Source organism: Pocillopora verrucosa, chromosome 9 (genome assembly GCF_036669915.1).
Source record: "Pocillopora verrucosa isolate sample1 chromosome 9, ASM3666991v2, whole genome shotgun sequence".
NCBI lineage: Eukaryota > Metazoa > Cnidaria > Anthozoa > Scleractinia > Pocilloporidae > Pocillopora > Pocillopora verrucosa.
The window spans coordinates 20255974-20274341 of NC_089320.1; the positions used below are offsets into that span (position 1 = coordinate 20255974).

General features: G+C 39.2%; 1 protein-coding gene across 1 annotated transcript; it reads left to right on the forward strand.

The window, feature by feature from the left end:
* The first annotated feature begins 50 nt into the window (after window positions 1–50).
* Window positions 51–18071, forward strand: LOC131793622 (E3 ubiquitin-protein ligase listerin). Its single transcript, XM_059111054.2, has 26 exons — window positions 51–194; window positions 751–966; window positions 1702–1800; window positions 2115–2345; window positions 2733–2785; window positions 3162–3342; window positions 4031–4204; window positions 4345–4479; window positions 5217–5417; window positions 6282–6521; window positions 7186–7770; window positions 8152–8193; window positions 8726–8906; window positions 9000–9142; window positions 9398–9476; window positions 10139–10295; window positions 10436–10595; window positions 10758–11042; window positions 11598–11979; window positions 12996–13306; window positions 13873–14146; window positions 14595–14844; window positions 15262–15333; window positions 15868–16326; window positions 16848–17130; window positions 17430–18071. Exons 1-26 carry the CDS (start codon window positions 153–155, stop codon window positions 17655–17657), a joined length of 5463 nt encoding a protein of 1820 aa, XP_058967037.2. The 5' UTR covers window positions 51–152; the 3' UTR covers window positions 17658–18071.
* Window positions 18072–18368: the final 297 nt, after the last annotated feature.

Here is an 18368-nt window from a genome sequence, read left to right on the forward strand (position 1 = left end):
GTAAAAGCGTGGCATTGTGGGATAATTGTATATTAGCGAAGAGACTGGGTTAAAAATTTTAATCCAAGATGGCTTCCCAAACCTACTTATCATAGAAGGTTTCTAATGAGTTTTTCATATTTACGTCTGGTTGCTTTACACCGCATTTCATAATGGGAGGAAAAGATAAACAAAGAACTAAAGGAAACGCGAAGGTATAAATATAGTGATGCGATTCTTCTGCGTGTCAATGTTTGAAGAAATTTAACTTCCTGTGTTAATACTCTCGTAATCAAGTTTTTTCATCATATTCCAATATGAGTAGGATTTTGCCAACCAAACTCTAGAGATGAAAATGAGGTGTGATAGCAATTGGAAGAAACACCGACCTATTTTATCTGTTTACACATAATTTTTGAAAACAGCTGTTATATTCAATGGTGGTGTTTTTGTCTCACACTAGTTCGTTAACTCGTTGTGACGAAGGGCCACGCTCGATCGAAACGCCTGCTTTAGAAACACTTTATGGTAGCTTAGTTAAATTATAAACTCGGTTTATAAAACTTAACTATCTTGTTATACGCTCCACCGACGTAGCAGTACAGGTGAGTTTCTTTAGAAACCTCCTAATTCATTTCACTTATAATCAGTAAATTAAAACTAAATTAAAGCTAAGTCTTCTCCAGATACATGTAATTTAGTCACAGGGAAGGAGTCTTGCAACACTATTACAAAAAATATTACTTTTTCTGTATTGTCATACTTTACCAGCCATCTAGCAGTGGCCGTGCTGCTGCTTTGATCTCAAAAGATGGAACTGTGGGTTTTGTTGGGTTTGGAGGACTACAGGGCAGTCCAGGTGCAAGTAACCTTGGTTATGTTCCAATGAGCACTGGTGTTAGTGAAGATGTTGATGCATCTGTTGATGGAGAATTCAGGATGGTGATGAGGAAATTGATGAAGAGAGACTCAGTTACAAAATTGAAGGTAAATTTGTATCATCCCATAATTATTTACTGTTAATTCACATTGCACCTGTACCTGAATCCAAAAATAGTAATCCTTTGAGATTAGTTGATGTACTTCAGTATGATGTGGAAAAGTTGTCAATTTCAACCTCTACCTTTCCAATCTAAAAAGTTCTCTGAATGTGTGATGATCTTGTATTTGTGTATGGCATGCTCCTGCCACAAGTGACCAAGACAGAATTTCTCCTTACAATAATTATCAATACAATATCAAGCAGGCAGGTGATGAGAATAGAGAAGAATGTCAATCATGGGATTATTAGTTGATCCAATACCAAATTCTCTGAACTAGCATCATAAGAATTGTATGGCATATAGTAAGGAGAATTACTTATTAGATCTTGGGAGTGAAAAGGTTAAAGCACCCAGTATTTTATTGAGCAACAGTAGGGAGTAATTTTCCTTGCAGATCACACAACAGGCAGAAGGGAGAGCACCAACTTCCTACCACCATAGCTTAGCTTGCTTCCCTGAAATCATGGGAGTAATCATAAATATTATTGTTATTATCATCTTTAATATCTTCAGTAAAAAATCATCAGAGAACCCTTTGTTTACCTTCCTTCCTTTGGTTGCATCTTGTGTAAGCCAAAGATATATGACTGCAGTGGTAAAATGCAAAATAGCACAATATACAAGTAAATGGTCATTACTGCATTGTCTCTAACTTATTTTTAATTATTTTCTTCTCTAGGCTGTACAAGAGTTCACCGAGTTATGCAAGAATTTGACTGTTGAGGCTGTGGAAAGTGCTCTGCCATTCTGGCCAAGGCTGTTCAACAAATTAGCTCTGGTAAGTTCTCAAATAGAACAGTTAAATTGAAATGGAAACATGGATTGTGGTGACTGACAAGAGAGCTCTCCTCCAATCATTAGGGTCCTGACTGAATTCCTGAACCCTTTGTTACATGTACATGTTGCTTGAGTTTCTTGTTTCTGTTGTATCTTTTAACTTGCTCTTTTTTTATAGCTTCTGATTTTCCTCTCTTCCCAAAACCAACACTCCAAATTCCAATTTTACTTGAAAATAGCCAAAAAAAAGCCAACCTGTGGATGTCATAGCTTAATCTTTTTTTCAATCTTTCAGTTAATTTTTTTAATACACAGGATGTTGATCACAAAGTGCGAGAAGCAACTCAACAAGCCATGGAACAGCTGGTTCTCAGAGTTGGTCGTAATCTTGCTCCTCATCTGCGTTATATTATTGGTCCCTGGCTGTGCACACAGTTTGATACCTATGCAGTTGTTGCGTCATCAGCTAGGAAGTCATTCCATGCAGCATTCTCAGAGGAAAAACAAACTGATGTCATCATGTTTTGTAGAAAGGACTTATTTGAGGTATGCATGTTCTTACAGGTTGTAAACTGTATCTAATGTACAGGGTGCATGGTATATATGCAGTACAGTGTTTTTGTCTTGCGCAGTAGCTAACTGACAATTGCAGCATTCAGTACTACTAAATAAAACTTAAAGGGGGATATTTTCCTTCTGGTTGAAATTTTTTCTCCTGTCTAAGGAATTTTGCTTCATTTGTTTTGTCATTAGTGGGTTCCAACCATTTATGTTCAGTTTTACAATCAATAATTTTCTTACATATTTTTATCATTAGTACCTCCTTTCATCCACCCTCGTTCCCTTCATCCATTCTCTTATGCATTCACATGACTGGATCTTCAATAATTCAGTTGGTTATTCATTCATAATTCAAATTTTTTGATCTTACAGTTCTTTCAGGACAACATATTAACTCAGACTCCTTCCACCCTCTCTGATCCAAAGTAAGTGAACACTGTGAAAATCAGAACCTTTCTGATTTTGTTACAGAGCTCAAAATTTGTCCCACTTCCTATTCTATCAACATTACTCACACATTGCTTTTGACATTGTTGATCTTTGCAATATGCAGAATGCATAATGTCATATACGTGTACATTGTTTAAACCTAGTGTTGGCATATCTTGTCTTAGATTTCCCTGAAGCCCATTGTAACTGACAGAAGTAGTAGAGTATTGGTGCATGTAACCCAAAGCTCAAGAGTTCAGTTCCTAGTGACATACTGTTCCATTCTCATTAGAGGAGCAATAACTTGTTCTTTAATATATTGTTATAACCAAACTCAAAATTTAACATTTATTCTATTCTATGTACATAAAGATTTGTTTCTGAAGAAGAAAGAGAGGCTAAATATAACAGAGTGCTCTCATCTTCCATCTTGGGGCTTGGACACCTGATAAATGTTACATCGCAGAAGGACAGTGCAGATATGGTGGACCTTTATCTTAAAGTTCTGCGGCAAAACAAGTTCTGGAAATATGCCAGGCACAAGTCCCCACATGTATGTGTCTTATAAAAGTTTAACACCAGTTTGTATTTTGTGGAACATTTACCTTTTATGTATTGTCATTAGTGACACATATTTGATTATTGGGTTGAAATGATTTGAAGCTACAATTTTTTTGTAGAATGTTGTTCTACAGCACTGTAGTTACAATTGAATTTTTGTTAAGGATTTATCTCTGCCATTCCTAATCATAATTCACCCATTATGAATGTAAGTTTTCATGACTATAAAGCTCAAGTATTGGTAGTACACATCAAAAGATAAAAGATCAAGAGGGATAGATACAAAAGTCAGAATGGATCAACTCCAGCTCACTCAGATCACTTTGGACTCATTCAGATCACCTCAGATTGAAATAAATTCCTAAATCCTACTCTGATCACCCCAGACTGTGGTAAAATTCTCAAAAAGGTCTTTTTGAAATCATATTTCACCTTAAAATTCAACTATCATGATGTCAAATTCAGTCCCATCTGCCCTCTGATCAATGGTTAAGCCACCATGTTGTTTTATTAACTAGTGCCAGGTCTCTATATGACCATGCAGGTTCTCAGCTGATCTGAGTAAGTCAGTGTTAATCTGCACCCGGACTAGCAATCCAAGTTGATCGAGTCCAACTTTTATACCTACCTGGAAAATAGTACTTCTAGTTACAAAGGACACATTGTGTGTGTTCACTTAGGTGCGAGGTGCTGTATTCGCTACTGTCAGCATTGCCTGTGAGCAACTCCCTTCCATGATGTTGTCAATCAGCTCCCAGGTCTCTCCAGCAGTGTTATCTGCACTGGATGATTCTGATCCTGCAGTCTGTCAACAACTGTGGAATGCTGTTTTATCTGTGCTCAAGAATATCACAGTAAGCAACTGACCTTGTTTCTTGCTTTTTTAACTTAGGGAAAATTTAACAATGTGCACTGTTTGTTACTTTCTTTCAAAATATCCATTTCCTGACAGTCAGTTATTAAAATTATATTTTTGAAATTTTTTACTAAAAAGGACTGCTGGATCCAAGTGAAAGCCCGCAAAGCTGTTTTACCTAAACTCTGGTCTGTCTTGAAGAGTGGTGGCAGTGGTTGTGCTACCATGATCTTTCCTAACTTACTTCCATTCTTGAGCAAAGTACCTTCAGAGGTTTGCATTTATACTTTGAATACATATTTTGCAGCTATAATCATAACATGGTATTTTACAGTCTTTTTTTTTCTTTTTTTCAAGAATGTCTTGAAAGAAAGAAGAGACAAACAAAAACAACTACAAAACAGCGAAAAAATAATCTGTCACTTCCCAAATACAAGTCGATTTATTAGTTGGAAGTTTTAATATTCCTATTTCTTGTCTTTCTCTATTCCCAAACCCTAAGAATTTTTTTATGACTTAGTTGGAGGTTCCAGTTTAAATCCTGTCGAAGCTCACCAGGTTTTGTCTTCTCGGGCAAGAAACTTTAGATTACTTGGACCACAATAAGTATAACTAAATAGTCACAGAAACCTGGTGCTGTGTGCTGATGGGTAACCTGTTATGGGCCAACATCCAATTTAATGGATTAAGAAACACTTGTTGCATCTTGCCTATGAAACAGCCAAGGATGTGTACAGTGTATAAGCCATCATTTTTGGCCACCTACATGTAGCTGGATATGTAGGTGACTTACATTGTTACTCTTTTAGCCTGCAATTTGGCCCCTATTCTTAGGGCTGTAGGACACTCATTTCTCCACCCATGGCTGTATTAGAGACAATTCTGGGGGAGGATTGTCAGGAGGTCTGGCACTCAATATCAGTGTTAGACAACTTCCTGCAGGCAAAGGAATGCTATTACCTTATGAGGTGGGTTATCTTCTTCAGCCCTGAATAATAATGCTCTTTCAGGTTATTGGTAGTGGCATGGGTTTCTACCGAGAATTCTTTACAAATCTTCAAGAAGGTCTGACTAAGGAGCGAGTGCAAAATAGCCCTAGTGAATGTTCAGCAGTGATTACAGGGTTCATGGAGTGCCTGAAATTTTGCCTTCTACACGAATATGGGGATGGATCAAACATGGAAATCCAGGAATATTTGATTAAGGAGCAGGTACTCAATTTTAGGAGTTTATCCACTGAAAGTAGGTCTGCATCCCACCAAAAGCAAGGATTGAGTTAAGGGAGATAGGGGTTGTTTAAAATAACTTCTTCCTTTTGTGGCCAAGGATGGTGTCAGTAAAAGGTGGCTGTGCCAAAAGGCAAAACCAAAACATGAGAGCCTGCTTGCAAAAGCACTGACAGATGTGATTACCTAATCATTCATGTACATGCAGCGGATTGTGCTCTACTCCTTTAGCCCTTCTCTAAACATAGAATTTTATTACTTTAAATGGACACAAGCTAACTGTGGGGGGGAAAGTACCCACCTGGAAAAATGTTGGGGGAAAGCAAATGTCTCTGCATCCTGGAGAAGGGATAACACTCCTAGTTACTTCATATTTTTGTAAGTGGAATAAAATTTGGCTATTGCAAAACCCTGGATTATACCTCACATCTTAACCCTTTAACTCTCATGAGTGACCAAGACAGCACTTCTCCTTACAATATCAATACAGCATCAAGCAGAGAAGTAATGAGAATGAAAAAATTGATATATTAATATTAAGGGAATTTATCAGTTGATCTAGCACCAGATACTCCCAACTAACATCATGAGAACTGTACAGCAAACAGTGAGGAGAATTACTAAATGAAAAATTGTGAGTGAAAGGGTTACATATACATGCAGCTGTATATGCGATGTACATTTATAAGAAATACTTGCAAACAAGTTTTATTGCTCACTCCTAGAAGAGGCATGCAAATGGTAAGGTGATGCCATTTGCTGTTTTAGATTGGCTTTTTAACTGGTTTACAACATTCTTATCAGTAAGTTTGCTGACTGATTGTGGATTGTTCTTTTACTCCTTTTCAGCTGTTGTCTCTGTTGAAAGAATCATTGGAAAAGCAAAATAAACTGACATATGACAGTCTGTATACTCATGCAGCTGATCTGCTGTCATATTTGTCTATCAAAGCAAAAAGTGATTCCAAGACAGGAAAGGATGTAGAGGAGGAAAAATTACCACAAAATTTCTGCCACATATTGAAATGGTTTTGGGAGGGCTTCAGTTCAATCTGTTTGGAAAATCTTGAGTCTGGCTCTGGAAAAGTGGTAAACATATTGTTCTTTATTTGTAAACAAAACTTGTGTTCGTAAACAGGAAAATGGATGGTTACCACAATTATGGTTCTATGTAATGAAATCTGCTTACTATGTCAGAGCTTGCTGGCCAACTGGCAATTGCTTTAGTGAAGGAGATTTTCATATCACTCCAAGGTTCCCAGACCTGGATATTCCCATTTTGTAATCCATGTGATGGCTAAAAAGATCTTGATAAGATTTAGGGGAATGAAATACTGTTGTGTAACATTATGGTCATCAGCTCAAACAAAACAAACTGTCAATCCCTTATCTGGTTTTTCCTTGGTGATTGAAAATGGAGTTGTAAAAGGTAGAGTGAAGGTACTTTTGAATATAAAGTGTAAGTTTGTGAAGAATCTGTGGTACTGTGCTGGTGGGGCATGATAGATAATTTGGCTTTATCAACTGAGCACAGAGAATTTCTTAAGTTGATACTTTGAATTTGAACCCTTGGTTGGGGTGAAAAACAAATGGATAAGGATACTTGTGGCTGGTAAAGTAAGGCAGTTCATTGAATACAACATGTCTTTCTCTCAGTGGTTATTCAGTTGTATATTAACATTTTTGTTGGATGTTGTTCTGATGCTTATTTTGTTTGTTTGTTTTTTCTTTTGTTTTGTTTTTTTTCCTACAGGTAGTTGATGAGGTTGTTAATTCTGTGTCCCACTGTTTGGTTATGCTAAAATGTCCCACCAAGAAGAAGAAAAAACAACACAGAGTGGCATTTATGGAACTTTTGTCATCTGAACCATTAGATTCATCTGAGGCTGATCAATGTTTACCATACAGTGATTCTAGAGTGACATTGGTCAATGTGGAGAGACTCTACAATGGCTGTCTTTTAGATTTAGTTTGCAATATTTGTACACTGTGTATGAATGAGATCACTAAAAACAATTCAGTGGTGCATTTGAAACTTCTTTCTTCTCTTATCCCCGACTTCACATCAACAAAACTTGTCAAATCTTTGCTTGACAGCTCAAATGGACCACCTACAACTCTGTTCACCTCAGAAAATGATGATTTCTCGATTTTGTGTGAAGAATTCCTTCTACATACTTTGTTTCCTTGGATCAAGTCCTCCCTGCCTGGGAATGAAAATGTTACTTGTGTTTTTAAGGACAGCAGATCTGTTGATTACCTCATCAATATTTTATGTGGCATTATAACAGCTTTACCAATTGTCAAACAAGTGGAATTAGTGTCAGAATCCCTCCAGGTAAGCTGTTTGTATAATCGTTGTTGTGCGCGTGTCATGGTTAAGTTGTGTCCAAATAAACTGAACACAACTTAACCATTACAATTTAAACTTACAATTTACAATTTTGTATTTCCAATTGAAAATCCAGGGCGAAAATGCTCAACTGTAAAGTATAAAGTACTTAAAAGCAACAAAATTATTCTTTAAGGATTTCTTTTGCCCATTTTCCTTTTTGCCAAGTTTGATCAAGAGAATCTCTTACCTCTCTTTCTCCCTTTTCCTTTTCCCTTTTTGGCCTCCTTTCTCCTTATGGCTCTCTAATTCTTTGAACAGGTTTTTATTGTTTTTTGTTGCGTGTTTGTGTATAATGTCAGCTAATAGCGCTCTCTCTATTTCCAGCAAAACAACTCCATCTTTTTCCTGTACAAAATTCTCGAAAAGGTAAGCATGATAGGTCGGTGTTTTTAAAAAATAACTTTCAGTTTTCCATGGGTTATCCGTCCCTATAAGCGATAGGTTTTGACCAATCAGGGCGCTCGTAGTCTTTCGGTTAATTTGTGATGTACAAAAATCATTTTCTACATCGAGAGCTGTAGAATTTTAAATAACTTAAAAGCTCTCAGGTGATTATCTTATTTTATCATATGAAAAGGTCGTCCTCAGGTAAATCCGGGCTTTCCGATTTTTTTCTTGATCTGTATTAAGCCATACGGACTGTTTCCACGGAAACGGTCATAAGAAGTGTATTTTGTTCGCAAAAGCCGCTAAATGTAAAATAAACAAGAAGGATACGAGTGCCACTTAACAAACCACTTACTGTTCTTGTTGGCTCGAGCCTTACCTAGGAACATTGACTCTCGGTCGTTCTTGCACGGACCTCGCTGCGCTCGATACGCACCGCCACTTCTTTGAGCCAATATTCCCCAATACTACCCGCGCTCTCGGTTAGGAAGAAGTTATTATTTACTCGTAGGGACTCCACTCTGAGGTTCCCGGTGTTGCAAGTTGGCTCCAAGGCGATGAAGGAAAAGAGAAACTTCTTGGCTTGTCTATGAGTTTGATTCCTCGAGTTGGACATAAGTCTTCTCTTTCTGACGAAGAGCGAGAAGTTGTGTGGCGTCTCCTTAAGTTGTGCGTTGTTACGAATGGGAAGGGTTAGTTTTTTTATGTCTTTGATAGATGAGATACATCTTTTTATTCAGATTTTTTATTTCAAATCAACTGATTCATTTTTTTCTCGATTTCAGCTGCCTTGCTGGAAAATGAACTGGTAGACCAAATTTGTCAGCATTTCCTCAGGATTCTTAAACAATCAAAGCAGGAAAATGAGGCAGAGTTGTTGATGTTGCTCGACATTTTACATTTGTTCCTCACCAATTGTGAAAATAACGTAAGTGTTAATTGATTATTATTCGTTCTAATAGAGGATATGTCGCGAGCAAAATTGCATTCATGTTAAAGAAGACCTCAGATAACAATAAAAACTAAAAGTGAATCGATACGGCCTTGTGCCGGGGTTGGGTTGGGTTGGTAAGGGTTGTTAGAAATACTTTAAGAGGGAAACATGGGGATCGTTATTTAGACAATTGTGTTAGCTGGCTCTGTCATTCAGGTTGTCTTAATCAATTCTGGGTTTGCTTTTCAGCCTGATGAGATTGTGCCCTGTACAGAAGAGCTTCTCCTAGCTATCTTTCAGCTACAACTGGGAGACATGCCGCCTACTGGTGAGCAACATCGTCTTGTAGTTCGAGGCTTTCGCATACGAGATCGATCCGTTTGAGGCGTTGGGAATATTGCTTTTCCTTCTGCATAGGATGAATTAAGGACTACTACTTCCCTTCACCACTTTGTCATATTCCCCTGAAGTTTTTACTACTGGGTGGGGAAAGACACTTTGCTGGTAAAATGTCTTTTAAGAGAAAAAGAACAAGAAACTCTTTTTCTTTCATTTCACATTATTCGTTGTTCGGTGAACTAGAGATCATGCAAGGGAGATGGGTTAAGTTCACAGTGCCCCTCAAAACCTTAGTAATCGAAATTACACGCTAGTAACATACGTACTTATATCACAAAGTCAGCGAAAAGAAAGTTGATGTCAGCGCGCCGCGCGGAACTCTGGTCTTGTGCACTATTTTTGGTGCGCCTCACTCTCAGAGTTCTGTGCGACGGACTTCGTAGGAGAGGAGGGACTGCTCGTCATCTTGTCCTTCTTGTGCGTGGTTCGCCAAGATCTGTAAGCGCTGACGGAGATTTAAGGATAGAGATAGAGCGACGCACTTCAAATTTTCATATGAAGCAGACCAGAGTTGCGCCATTTGTCTTTCTTTCATGGAATCTTAAATAAATTGCAGCAAAAATATAACACTTGTTGTGCTTTGTTTTCCAGATACTGTAACTCAGTCTTTGATAGGAACATGGCAAAAAGGATTAAGGGTCTTCCGACAACTTCCCTCTGATGTGGAATGTTCTTGTTGTGAGGCGCTGGTGATTAAAGCGGCCAGGCTTGTGCTAGACAAATTGGTGAAGGTTGAAACACTGGAGAGGTATCTAAAACTAACTTCTGCTCTTTTCTGGTCGAGAAAAGAATGAATATTTCGAATTTTTTTAGACGATATTTAAGGTGACTTCAATCCCCTCGTTGCAATTCCTTGTAACTGAAGTGCTTCTCTTTTTGTATTTGTAGAGTGGATGATCTCGCTACTGTAGCCGTTCAACTTCTTAGAGACTCAATCAAGCTATCGCCTACTGAGGATTCAATAGACGATTTACTTCCACAAAGAGTGTTCATAGCTTTGACACCGACTGAAAAACAACTGAGATTTCTTAGGAGTGATTACTCTACGGTAGGCTAACGGAGTGAACTGTGCGTGGAAAGAAACTCTTTTACTCCGTATTACAGGCGAAAAAAACGCTGTAGGTTAATTACCTTATCGATAAACTGTCGTGAAGCTTGGCTTTCTTGTCTTTTTTTGAGTTTGTTCGTTTTCTGATTCCTTTTCGCACAGACAAAGTGGTTGCTGGTTCCTGTGCTCGAAAGAAAAATTCTTGTCTCATCAGATGTTGACGATCTGTGCGACGTAAATGAAACTGTTCAGTCCACGCTCACAAATCATCAGAAAGTGATCTTGTTTTCGTCGACTCTGATCGTTAAGACGCTTTCGAATTCCGATGAGCTATCGAGCCGAAAGAGTGACGTCATAACAAAGGAAAGTTTAATCCGCCTGTGGTTGGAGACGAGCTGGGTCCGACATTGGTGCTCGTGTGTCTTGGGAATTTGTGACGTCACTGAGGTGGAGTCAAGTTTTCTTTTTGTTTCCCAGATCGCTGTTAGAGAGTTTCAAACCATAGGGCATGCACAGCAAACTTTGAGTCATTTCAAAATTGTCTTTTTATTATTATTTTACATTAAGTCAGGGCTTGCAATACCCTTTTAAAGGTTTTCATTACCGGCTGCCGATGGTGTAATAAGCGATTGTGCCCGGGAAAGTGGACGTGAGACCCCCTTCCCACTAGGGAGTTGTTGGGGAATAATAAGTAGACGGCGGGGATAAACCACCAGTGACCCGCCTTTATGGAAACCCCTGTCTTAAATTAAGATCTAATTTGTACTCGTGGGTGTCCAATTTGTATATGTATTGATCATAATAATTAAAATATTAGTAATAATAACAACAATAATGATAATAATAACATTGATTTGCCTTTAATTTCTTGGAAAAAAGTTTAAAATTGTGCGAAGTGTAGCACTGCTACGTGTAACATAATTGTAAGTTTCATTTTAAGGAAACTTATCCGGCCTTTTTTTTTTTGTTTTGTTTTTGTTTGTTTGCTTTTTTCCCCGAAAGGAATTTGTTGCGTTTGGAAACAACTGTGACCAAACTATGGCTAATGTTCTTCTTAACCTAAACCATTCAAGTAGCCGTCTTCTGCAACAAATAAATGAAAATCAGTGGGGTGAAGCTCTTATCTTAGAAGCTCTCACGCGTTCAAGAAGCGAGGGTTTCTTGTGGTGCCTCGCTTTGGATGGCGTGTTACAAGACCTTCGGCAGCTTGGTGTACCTAGTGATACCGCAGTCCTATTGTCCGAGGTTCAATCTTTAGCATCGTTAGAGGAAAAAGAATGCCAGACTTTGAACACTTTATTATCTCATGTGGATGGAATATATGAGCTAAAAGTCATCACTGACCAGTTTATCGCCCTTATGCGCCAAGATATCGATGAGAGAGGTAAGCTATTGACATGTGTGCTTTTGTCCTGTTGCTTTCAGAGTTGCTCAGTCTGTTGCAATCTGGCTTTGTGTCGTACGTTTGATAGCCACTTGCACAGGGTCCTTCGTTCATGACTGTAAAACCCTTATTCAATTAATGTTTATTGTAAAGGATTTGAATTTCACTTAACTAACGCTCGTAATTTTTTAGTAATTTTCGGAACACAGAGGTTTAATAGTCACCCATCAGAATTCACTTCAAATAAGGCTTAACTTTGGTGACTGCCTTTTCAAAAATCTGTCGGTCGTCTGAAAACGAATCCCTTTGAACAGGAAGTAACTTTGGTAACCATACAAAGCCAGCAAAAATTAACTTATAGGTGCGCCGATTTGCTGCGCGCGGCAAAATGAGAACCGCTCAAATTTCGTCACTTGTCACCCGTCTATCAGTGCTGTAATTGCCTTAAACTTCTTAATCTATCCACATTATTGTCCTATATTTTTACAGTTCCACCCTTTGACTCCCATGAGTCCCACTAGGAAAAAATTTCTTCTTGCAATATCAGTAATATATCAAGCAGACAAATAATAAGAATAACGAAAAATATCAATCAGGGTATTGTTAGAGGATCCAATACCAAATTATCCAAACTAACATCATAGGAGATCGTGGGAGTGAAATGGTTTATCGTAATTATTATATGGCAGGGTAGTCCTGACGTAAATCCCAGCGTTCTGATTGGATCCTACTTGGGCAGGATTTTATCCAAGGAAGCGATCGCAGGCTGTGTATTTTTGTTCGCGAAGCCGGCAAATTCAAAATAAACAAGTTTGGTCCGAGTGCCATGTAGTAAACTACCTTCGCTTGCTCGAACCGTGCCGGGGAAAATTGACCCGCGGTCGTTTTTGAAAGGACCTTGCTGTGCTCGGTCTGTTCTGCCACAACCTTAAACCGATATTCCCTACTTCGGCCCCTATGCTTGGTTCGTAAGAAGTTATTAGTAACTGGTGTTTCCGTGATGTCATTCTTCATAGGTTTCGCCCGTGTCTTCGCTATCATCGATGGTGCTCTCCACCAATGGCTTCAACAAACCAAAGGAGTTGAAGAAGCAGTGCTCGAGTATCAACTGACGATAACTGAGATTTTGGACGAGCTGGTGGAGTGGAATAAGACACATGACAGCCTTGTGCTCGTAAACAGTCCTCTGCACGATGCATCAACTAGTGTTTTGACTATCAACTTATCGCTCATCAGGATTCTAGAGAAGGCTCTGCAGCATTGTTCTGATAAGATGAGTGGCAAGCACTGGGATTTTATACTGTGTACCTTGGCTGGCTGGTTGCAGGTATCTGTGCAGATTTCTATGGACATGTTGTAGAGTGTAGCAGTGGCAACTTCGAAAACATAGATTAAGTTGCTTTAACTTAACTTGTGGTCAGTTGACTGTTGTGAAGGTAGGGGAGGGGTAGGTGCGCAGTTGCTCAGATACTGAAATTAATCCCATAATTTACGACCGATTTTAAGATTTATCGAAAACAAAACAGCCATTTGCAACTATCCCAAAAGTTCGTTGTTCTTTAAAAAGCCACTCAAATTGTTGTTCTTCTTTTCTCGCTTACTTCTAGGCAAAATGCATTATACCAATTATTATGCCTCAATTTCAAAAATTAGGCTCTTTTTATTAACGATTTCTTTTTCAAATCTTGTTCCATTACAAGATCATGTTTCTTACGAGTAGTGTCGCGGGAGCTATAACGAAGGAAAAAGTGACTTCATTCACTCATGAGTTTTATTGAGTTTTTAGCACAAAGATGTTGTAGAAAAGCTCAAACGTTTTTCACCGTAGCTTTTGCAGAGCTCAAGAATCATTGCATGCTAGTGTGGTTATGAGCATTTCTTGTCTTTTGACAGACTTGCGAGGAAAATCGCCTTATCCTTACAACGTCGCTGAAATGTGTGGCACTGTGCTGCCAAATAAGTTCACTCTTTTGCACCGTGGCACGTTTCTTTGAGGAGAATGCCTCAAAACTACCCAAGGTCAGTGAAGCGTCACATGAAGTGGACGGCGGATCTTTAACGACAGCTAACGCTCTTGGCTCTCCCACAAATATCTTTACGGAATGGCAGGAGTTCTTTAGTGGAACTTTGTTTAATGCGGTGTTACAACTGTTCCTGTTCCATGCAGGTGAGCGACGGCTTAGTCTTTTGTTTTGATCGAAGAAAAAGATAAGTAATAAATGAAAAAAGGCAAGATAGCTGAAGGGTCCGCTGTAAGTTCAATCTCTGGTCGTGTATGTTTCAGTACACCCAGTGGAGAGGAGGAGAGGTTAGCTGGCCTAGGTTCGCAAACGCTTAACATTCAAATCCAGATCTAAAGTATTCCCAGTGACCAATCACATCAAAGGAAAATACCTCGAGGAACCAGTGAAAGCTGAAAGCATAACCAGAAGAATGTCTGAAGCGCGGGAAAACGAAAGTACCATGTCGCGACCTGCTTGATTCTGTATCCGATTGGTGCACTTTGCGGAACCAATCACAGAGCGAAGAAAAGTAAAGCCAGTGCAATCGCAGGTTACTTTTGACAATCAATTGAAAAAGGTTCCTTTAATCAAAATTATCTTACTTGATTTTAGGTCAGTATCAAAGCGCCCTTTCTGAAACGTCATTGTGGTCAAACCGTGTCAGCGAGGGACTTGGGTCGGCTGTGGTCTACATTCCTACGACAATTCTAAAGGAACATAAATTTGAGAAGCAACCACAAGGAACAGATAATCAATGTTCACATATGCCCCAATGGACTGCTGAGCTGCTGGAACACTGCTTACCTCTCCTGAGATGCAGTCAACATGGACTCCAATTTGCGGCCTATCATCTGCTTTCTAAGTAAGTACTGACTCCGACTCCTGTATCCAGTTGGTTAAAGCACCAAACACATTTCAGCGAGGCTGACTAAGAAGTTTTCACGCATTACACTCGCAAAGAATTCCCCAATTTACTCTTACTCTGATTATCGCTGAGCTGGAGCCAGTCAAAATGTCGGTCATAACACCAATAACAGTCTGTAGCAGAATTTCCTTTGCCCAGACAATTACACTGCACGATCGTAACCACCGGATCAAATTACATACTGCACTTTCGCTTCAATTTTCAAAGAAGCAAGACATGCAAGCGGTTGAAAGCATCGCGTATGTACAAACCTTAAAAAGACAACCTTGGAGGGAACAATAGTAGCCAGGTCAATCAAGTCGTTCGCATCTCAACAACGTTGTATTGAAGCTTCGTATGCTTTTTTATCTGTAGAGTAATGAAGGAAGTCACGCTATCAGTCGAAAATGAATCAGAGACCGAGGAAGGAGTGGATGAACCTGTCAGGTAGACAGTTACAGACATTTACAATTTTTGTAATGGTTCAAGAAAAAAAAAACAATGGAAACCCTCTCAGTCTGTCATAATCACCTATAAACTGAGGTGCATTTACTTGACGAGTTTCTGAGCGTTCATTCAGTTATTTTCTTCAAACTAGATCGAGATCGGTACAGAAGGGAGTCGTCTCTTCTCGACTGCGCAAGCTCAAAGGCTATTGCTGTATGCTATTGTTATGATATGCTAGTTACCAAGCTCCCAGCCTTTGTTTATAGTGCCTTGTGTTTATGTAATAAATTAGTTGTTGTACAGAACAGCCATCTTGGATTACGTTGACAGGCTTGCGAGTGAGTTCGAGAACATAACAGCTATGTCTCTCACTCTAACGCCTGTCACGAACGCTTCTCTCCATCAGTAAACCTTCTTTCCTCACTAAATTTTTTATTTTTTTAGGATTCACTGCAATGTTTTGTTTCCCGCTTAAGACACCCTATGTGTTTCGAAAAAAGCCAATCACTTGTTGTTTTGATTGTTTTTTGACAGATCGCCGCCTACCGCGTTGATGGAGCTGATAAATTCGTCATGCGCACACATGACTGAAATGGTACACGAAGCGCATGTGCCATTCGGAGAACATCTGGACATGACAGGCGACACCGAGGCGCAGATCGTCAGCCTCGCTCTTATGTTAGCTTGGAAAGTTTTGCTTCAGTTCTTTAGAAGTTTGCCACAAGAAAAGCGAGTTGAATATGCCAAATACATCAAGCAAAATAAGATGGTGGATAGTCTTCTTTGCGTGCTGTTTAGACTGATTCCCGTGAAGTCGACAGTAGTAGTAGTGGAAACAGATGATTCTGAGCCGGGTATAAGTCGTCTTGTTGGTCAGTGTACTATCCAGCAGTTAGCATGTGGCTTGTTTTATTCCTTGTTACAATGGATGCCGGCCATTGTCAGGCAATGGTGGAATAGCGTAGACAAGCGTCAATCTGCTATTGTGGACAAGTAAGATGCTCTTATTACTTTTGAATTATTTTTCTTTAAATTCAATAAAATTGAGTCCAGTCACGGTTTATTTCGGCCTCAAATAACAACATTAATTGACCATTTTCCCGGTGGTGCTTTTTCGAGCCAATACAAACAAATTGTAAACAAACGAGGTACTTAAAATCCCAACTGGCCGGAGTTAAGGAGTTGAACTTGCGGCAACCGAGAACAAATCCAGAGAGTAGCAGGGTGCAAGACTTAACCCCGGACCGCAAGATTATAAGTTCAGCTCCCTAACCACTCGGCAACGCTGCCTCCACACTCACAGTTACAATTAATAGATTCTGTGTTCCGTTGGATAAGTTGATTTATCGATATATCCCATGGAAATGTGCCTTAAATGGAACAAGTTGGTCCAAACTGCTGAAAGTTAGTTTGACTGAGAAAGTGTTAGTGATATTAGATATAAATACTTTAAGAATCATATTAGAAACTAATTTAAATGGAGAATAATTTCTTTTTTGTCTCCGTTCGCGTAGATTCACAACTTCCAACATAACCCCACAACTTTGCCGGCGCGAAATGCAACTGGTTCAAACTTCGTCGATCCGGTTTGACAACATGCAGGTCAAGGCTCGACCCAATGCCCGCGAGGTGGCCGCGGTTTATACGATTGAAGAGATCTCCATGGAGCTGGTTGTGAAATTGGCGCCAAACCATCCACTGGGAGTGGTGTCTGTCGAGAGCGGCAAGAAGATCGGGGTGACAGCTGCTCAATGGAGAAGCTGGATGCTTCAGATGACGACATTTCTAACACATCAGGTCAGTGTCAAATTGCAATGTTTCTGACGTTACTAACTTTCGCCTGCGCCTAATGTCGTATAATGGAAAGGTCTATTCTTCGCTAGACGTGAATCTCACTTTTTAAAGCAATTGGGTTTCACTCTTGTTAAACCTTTTTACCTTCTGAGGCTCCGACAGGAACCGCTCTCGATACATTCGGATTTAGCAACCTCATTAGGGAACTGTACAATATAATTTGATTTTAATGATATAATATTGTGATGTCTTTTTCGTGACAATGACTTCAATAAATGCCGTTATTGTAATTCTGGTTTTAGAATGGAAGCATAATGGATGGTCTCATTCTGTGGAAACGCAACGTTGACAAGCGTTTCGAGGGCGTAGAAGACTGCATGATCTGTTTCTCTGTCATTCATGGCAGTAACTACTCTCTTCCTAAACTGAGCTGCAAAACATGCAAGAAAAAATTCCATTCGGCCTGTCTTTACAAATGGTTCAGCACCAGTAACAATGCCACTTGTCCGCTTTGCCGGAATCTTTTCTAATCCTTAAACTTTCGAAAGTTATTAACATGTAAAGTCGCCTCTCACAGTTTACTACATTCCACAGTGAACAGGAGATCAGAAAGGGCGACCAAAACAGGTGGAGGATGCCATGTTGATATAAACCAAATTCTCTAAACTTGTTTACAGGGAAAGTTTAACAAAGCAGTTTTATGCTTTTCACTCCAAGATATTATCATTAATTCTCCTTACCGTTGGCCATATTATTCTGATGATGTTAGTTCAGAGGATTTGGTATTGGATCAACTTCTAATCCCCCAATTGATATTTTCTTTATTCTCATCACTTGTCTGCTGAAATTGTAAGGAGAAATTCTGTGTTGGTCAGTCGGAGGGTTGAAGGAGCTCCTTGTCAACATTCAGTGTGGTTTTCTGCGACCTGCAAAATCACCCTTAATAAATGGGAAAGCAAAAAATATAGATTGTGTTCAATAAAAGGAGATCAAAGTAGCGAGTGTTACCCTGGAAAGAACGGTAACGGTGCTGTACGGAGATAATTAACAAGTATTCCAAAAAACCAACCAGAAACAATTGTCTAAATGATAAGAAGATGCAGAAACCAAAGCGCAGCTCTTGGACTTGTAAGTAGATTGGTCGGAGTATTAACATGTTTGTTTGACAAGCGTGGAGTTTTAAGCTGTCTACGTCTAATTTAAACTGAGTTTTTCATCGTTTCAATAATTATGATCTATAC